General features: G+C 43.9%; 1 protein-coding gene across 1 annotated transcript in view; it reads right to left on the reverse strand.

Annotated features, from left to right (window-relative positions):
• The window catches only part of PLCXD3 (phosphatidylinositol specific phospholipase C X domain containing 3), a 162,993-nt gene extending 158,474 nt beyond the window's left edge, over window positions 1-4,519 (reverse strand). Inside the window, exon 1 of the mRNA XM_073346169.2 lies at window positions 4,366-4,519. Coding sequence (XP_073202270.1) covers window positions 4,366-4,468 — 103 coding nt within the window. The 5' untranslated portion in view covers window positions 4,469-4,519. The remainder of the gene's footprint in view (window positions 1-4,365) is intronic.
• Between the last annotated feature and the right edge of the window lie 2,489 nt (window positions 4,520-7,008).

Raw genomic sequence — 7,008 nt, forward strand, 5'->3', positions numbered from 1 at the left:
AATCTTAAGGCTCTTGTGATGTCAGCCAAGTAACCACTACCCTTCATGAGTATCAAATGTAATTTAATATGTATGGAAATAAATAAATTTGATGATCTGCTCAAAACTAACACAAATATCTCTTTAAAAAAAAACAAGCCCTGTATTTTGAAGGGAAACTTGGTCTGTAAATGTCCCTATACATTTAAAGTTAACTTATTTATCATTATATGCAACACACTGTGACAACAACAACAACCAAAAGCTATTAACAAAAAATAATAAGCAAGTTTTTTATAACACAAGCACAATCTGACCTAGTGATTGGTACTTCATAGATTTCCATAGCTGGATATTAACGCCAATACCAAAAATGCTGCAGAAGGTAAGCCATTTAGGCATTTTGTATTGTGAAGACAGTGGGAGACCCAGGCAAACACACCACAAAAATAGAGGCACAAACTGTAAAGAAGAAGAAACTACTATGATGTGTAAAAACAGAAGCAAAAGACAGAGGGACACTAGTAAACAACAGTTGCAATTACATTGACTTGAAGTACCTTTGACTGGGGATACAAATGTCATAGCACTGGCAGCTAGTGTTTAGGGCTTGCAGGAAATGAGGTAAGAAATGTTGACATTTATCATAAGTGTTTACTGGGACACCTAAAAGCCATTATAATTTACATTAGATTGTTAGAGCCCTAGTACAGTACCAAAGGACATAACAGAAAATTTCCCACAAATCAGGCTTCCTGTTAATCCCAGAACCATCAGGTTGATCTAGGTTTACCACCTTGATTAGCATTTCAGACTGCGACACCAATTTGGGCATCAATTTAGTGTATTGTTAAATAAAATCTTTTGATGAAAAAAAGAGAAGGAGGTGGGGAACAATTGCTCTAATAATCATGGCAAATCACGCATTGTGAGCTGTCATTCTTTACCTTATTCGGTTCAGGGACCAGACTGACATTTTACATGAGATGTTTTTGAAATGCTATAGAAAATGAAGTCACATACTGAAACACAGTATTTACTCTCTCTCTCTCTCTCTCTCTCACACACACACACACCATAACTCACAGTCAAAACTGGGATTTTCAGATATGCCCAGGGAAATTAATTGCCATCCATTGAAATTCAATGTGCATTGGGCACCTAACTCTCTTAAAGTCCTTTGAAATTCCTAGAATACAAGATTACTTTACACCAGTAGTTTATCATGATTTTAAGTGATAGTGCATTTTACTCTTGTATTGCCCCTTTTACTCTGGTAAAGTAACACAAAGAAACAGTATTTCTCAAGGAAATTGTGTGTGTGTGTGTGTGTGTGTGTGTGTGTGTGTGTGTGTGTGTGTGTGTGTGTGTGTGTGTGTGTGTGTGTGTGTGTGTGGAGTAAGAGAACTACCTCCACATACCCACAGAATATGTATTTGTTTGGAATCAGCCATATACAGCAGTAAATAAATATTATGCAGCCAGTGTTCCTGTCTGTACAGGGGCAATACGATGGAATAAGGTACCATAATTTAAGAGAGAGACATAACAGTAGCATGGACTACGCTAGTTTACCTCCTCAGTAGTTCACCACCATTCATGTGCCATATAGAGAGAAGCGCTATTTTCAGAGCTTTACTATTTTCACAATTTCATCTCTTTAGCTGTGTTTAAAATCAGTGGATTTATGCCAGTCCTTTTACAACGTAATTGTGGCATCCGAATGACTCATTTAGAGAAGACTAACCCCTGTTCTACACAACAGGGTTAGGTTGACTTAGCTGTGGATGTGTCTTCACTTAAATTTGGCTCCTGCTGGCATAAGTGCCTCTCTACACCAATTTAGTAACACCACCTCCCCAAGTGGCATACAGTCACAGTTGATCTCATTTGTCAACACAGTGCCAGTGTAAACATTGTATTGCTTATGTCAACTGTTACTGGCCTCTAGGAGCCATCCCACAATGTCCCCACACTGACAATACAATTGATACAAGCACTCCTGGTGAGGATGTACACTGCCGACACAAGGAGCCAAGCATGCACACAAGCAATGTAACAGTTATGGTGGCTGTAAGCTGACGTAAGTTAGTTGACATAATTTTGTAGTGTAGACATGGCCTAGCAGAAGAAGACATTTAGAACTAGTCAGTCCAACATATCCATACCTCCCCCGCACCACCATTTTTAATGGCAGTGGGTTTTTTAAGTTTGTCCGTTGGGGATACTAGCTGGAATGGGTGGGAGGAGAGGGATTCTTTCACGATCTTTTAAAGAACGGAAGCAAAAATTGTAATCAGACTGACAAGATCATTTTGAACATTTGTGTATAGCAAACTAATTGCATGACATATAAAGAAAGAGGGATACATCCTAAGTTACACTGAAATGCCTGACAAATCCAGGCTATACCTATATATGTAATATCACTTTAATAATAAAAATGCATGTCACTAATGCCCATTAGATGCTTAATCTCATTTGGTTTTCAAGCATCCAAGTCAATACAAAATCATGTACTCATGTAACCACAAGGCACTCATTTCTGGTGTTATCCCTAAAGAGTTCATTTCTTTAGAAATCTTATAAGCATGAGTAGCACAGTGTTAAGTGACACACCCTGCAGACTATCATCTTCTGCTGCAGCGAATTTAGTTTGTCAGATATTCCACATGTGCAGCCCTTTAATACGACAAGTAGCTACAGGGATTCAAAGGCTGTGGGTTGAACCGTTGGTCAGGTACTTGAGGAACAGCTTCAAAAAGAGAGAAAAGGGGTGAGGGAGATTATTGGGTTTTTTAAAAATTCAGACTAATGCAACTGGCAAATAAACATGTTGCAGCCCAGTGAGCTGTTAACACTCTGATAGGGCAATTAATTTATTAGCATTTAATAGTCACCAGTTAGCATTTGCTGAATACGAATGCTTTTTATTTTTTGGTAATTGTTTTGGTGGTATTGCTTCTCCCCCCTGCCGAACATTCTGCCACACCAATCCATTTCAGTCACGTAATTATTGAGAGAACACATTAGCATTTCCAAAGATCTGTCTGGTTTTTACCTTTGCTCTGTCTGGCTGCAAACCCTCACTGAACAATGAGAGTTCAGAAGCAGGCAAATGTGGCATATTCCTACTACAGCTCCTATAAAATGACAGCCCAGTACTTCTCACCAGCTCTTGTTGATTTTGAACATATACTATATACTATACATATATCATATACTATAAAGCCCTTATATGCTCTCACAAAACTGGTACCCTGCATTTGACACTGCCTTGGCAGTCGAGAGGGTGTAATAATGATACTGCTTTAATAGTCCTAAATAAGTTCTCTTTCAATTTCCAAAGCTGAAGATGCTTTGCTAATTACAGCTCATTGATCTGTGGGAGATGGAGGCGCAGGGGTGGGGCTGAGCATTAAGGATAGTCAAACAGTTTAGCACTCCAGATTGTGCCGGTCATTTAAAAAGTTAAGACAAAGTAATGTTTCCTGTGTCCTGGGCTGTATGAGCTTCCAACCCATAGTGAGTCTTTTACAGAAGGATGTGGTAAGCATGCAGTGTCTTTCTTTCCCTCAGTCAAACTGACCTGAAGAAAGTAAGGCTTGTCTCTCTCACCAAACCCAAGTTGGTCCAATAAAAGACCCACCTTGTCGCTCTAACATCCTGGGACCAGCATAGCTACAAGAAGACTGCATACAGGAACCTTTACACATACTTCATACAAGCATCAAGCACAGAACAGGAGTTCACAGCAATTGCTGGCTCGCTCTCCCACAGCCACACAAACACACGCGCTTCTGCATTTCATTGAATAGCTGGTTCCCGTGCACATCTGCACCAGATCACCCCAGGGCCAACATGTCAAGCAGCCCTGCCGGGGAGAGCAGCTTTGCTGCGGCTGGGGGGCTACCCCGAACTTTCCTCGCCTCTTCTCGCCGGGAGGGGCTGAGTCTCTTTAAGGGAGACTCGAGGAGAATATTAATGGCTCTGGGAGGGTCTGGCAAAGAAATCGCCAGATCCATCCAATTCAGTGTCAACAAGGAGGAGGTGAATGGCCGTGGTGGAGGGAGGATAGGGACCTGAGCTGCAAAACCATGGCGGGGGGGGGGGGGCATAAGGGCACGGAGAAGGGAAATGAGGGGGGGACAGACCCGGCTCCACAGGCACAAAGGCTGCTCAGAAAAGCAGTCACCTTGCAAGCAGCGCTCCGGGAGAGATTTCACCCCTCAACCCACCGAGGCAAGAAGTGGAAATGCAAGAGCTCGCCCCATTTCTCAGCGAAGGAGGCTTTTCTTGGCACATGCTAGTTCATATCGCCATGTAATAAACATGACGGGGATGGGGGGGGGGAACAAACCACCCCGCGTAGCTGCGGTCTCCTACCTGGGATGGCTAGGTTGGTGAGGGGGAGGCTGTGGATGCTTTCTGGCAAAGTTGCCATCCAGTCTGCGGATGGCAGCTCACTCTTCCCTTGGGATGAAGCCATGCTGCGGCTGCGGCTGCTGCTGCCTTGGCCACCGGAGCCCTCCTCACTCCTCTGCCGGGCAGCCTGACTGCCTGTAATCCCCGGCTCGCTCCTCCCGCCCTGCCGGCGTCGACACTCCGCTCTGCGCCACACCCACGGGATGGCGCAGACACATGCTCGGGAGTCCACACGCTCCCGCCACGCAGCCCCCGGGCTCGGCTGGAGCTTGTGCGCTTGGTCACCGCGCCGGCTTGAACGCCGGCCCTTCCACCAGCCACTTTGCCTTGCATGTTAACCGGGTCCACGCTGCTGCCATATGCCTCTCGCTGCCCCCCCCCCCCCCCACTTTGTTTGCTGTTTCGGCCTGACTCGCTGGAACCAATTTACCCTGCTTCTGATTGGGATTTTTGCTCATTCATGTTTCATCAATGGCGCAGAATACTTCCTCCCTCAGGGGCTTGTTTATTTTTCTGGTCTGTTTCCCCCTGCTCCTCACAGAGGCTTCTGCTTCTGGGGCTGGCCCTCTCCAGAAGCATGATTTTCATCTCCCTCAATCTGTCTCCTCACAGTGAGCTTCTTCCTTTATTTAAAAATAAGAAGCTGACATCATCCTCTTTTGTTCTTTGATCTTTAGGGCACAACTCAGGGTTGCCTCTTCTGCACTTCATTCTGCGATTAAAAGGATGATCTAAGTGTCTGTTTTACATCGAGAGGGGTGGTGTATGTTCATGAATGAACTCAAATACCCCTTTCAATATATCGATGTGTATAGCAGTTTAGGTGGGGGGTGGAGACATAACTAGGACACCCCCCTCTACACTTGGGCATGGACACTAGTGGGGAGTGTTTAAACAGGAGCAGGCATGAAGCCATCAGCCCTTAAAAACCTCCATCTAGCACACATCGAAGGTTTCAGCAACACAGGCTATCCACAAGCGCATAGAAACATAGAAATGCAGGGCTGGAAAGGACCTTAAGAGGTCACCTAACCCCAGTGAAGGGGGCTGGCAGGACCATACATAGACCATCCCTGACAGGTGTTTGTCTAACCTGTCCTCAAACACCTCCAATGATGGAATTTCCACAACTTCCCTTAAAAGCCTCTTCTAGAGCTTAACTACCCTTAAAAAGTTTTGTCTAGTATCTATCTTGCTGCAGCTTAAGGATGTTACTTCTTGTCCTACCTTCAGTACACATGAAGAACAATTGATCACCATCCTCTTTGTAATATATGTGAAGACTGTTATCAGGTCTCCCTTCAAGTCTTCTTTTCTCAAAACTAAACATGCCCCGGTTTTTAACCTTTCTTCACGTATAAGGTTTTCTGAACCTTTTGTCACTTTTGTTGCTCTCCTCTGGATTCTCTCCAACTTGTTCACATCTTTCTTAAAAGTGTGGTGCCCAGAGCTGGACACAATACTCCAGCTGAAACCGCAGTAGAGACCAAGTAGAGCACGACAATTACCTCCTGTGTCTTACATACAACACTCTTGTTAGCACACTCCAGAATGATATTAGCTTTGTTTGCAGCTACATCACATTGTTGACTCATATTCAATTTGTCATCCACTATTATCACCAGATTCTGTTCACTAGTTCAGCCACTTAACCAGTTATTCCCCATTTTGCAATTGTGTAGTGTTTTGTTATGGAAGGGCTGTCCTCTGCTCCCTACACTGGCACCTCCGACAGTACAGAGTTAAATTCAAGGTCTTGGTCCTTACTTTCAAGTGCTCTTTGGCCTGGACCCAGCACATCTAAAATATCACACAAAGCTTTGGGATGAACTGGGATCAATGACTTGGCTTTTCAGACACAATGGAACTTTCTAGTTTCTATCCTAAAGGTCAAGCTCAACTGTGCCGGGGACAGAGCATTCTCAGGGGTCAGCCTGAAATTTTGTAACAAACTCCCCCACAAAGTGAGAGGGAACCAACCAAACAAACCTCATCACTTTCCATGCTAAGTGGAATGTGCACGTCTCTGACACAAACACAGAGCAGCATGTACATCAAAACTAGCAGCAAGTCACAACCCTACCAAAACCAAAATACTACAACACATACACAATTCTCCCCCTTGGGAGTGAATGAACCAAACATGATTGTGGTCAGTCACATTACTTAATGCACTACTGGAAGACGCTCAGATATTGCAGTGATAGTTTAAGAACCTATATAAACTAGACTAGTAGTGAGGTGACCTAACTCAGGACTTCCAGGTCTCTGGTCCCCTATGACACAGATGGAACATGTTTTGTCTTGGCCATTTGCAACAACTGCCTGATGGGGAGCAGTAATGTAACAAGGGACTGATAAATACTACTGGCAGGAAATTGAACTTCCTGTCCTGGCTTCAGTGACATGCCCTGTGCCAGAGTTACAAATTCCCTGTCACATGAGAAGTTTTAGTGTTCACGACTCCAGTAATTACTGGAGTCTTGTTTTAAAAAATTCACATGAAAATAAAACAAACTCAGCTAAAAGTAACAGTCACAATCTAGTCTGTTAACAGTTTCTGTCTTAGATCCTGTCAGTGGCTTTCTGATCCCATGGCTGCTT

This window comes from Lepidochelys kempii, chromosome 5 (genome assembly GCF_965140285.1).
Source record: "Lepidochelys kempii isolate rLepKem1 chromosome 5, rLepKem1.hap1, whole genome shotgun sequence".
NCBI lineage: Eukaryota > Metazoa > Chordata > Testudines > Cheloniidae > Lepidochelys > Lepidochelys kempii.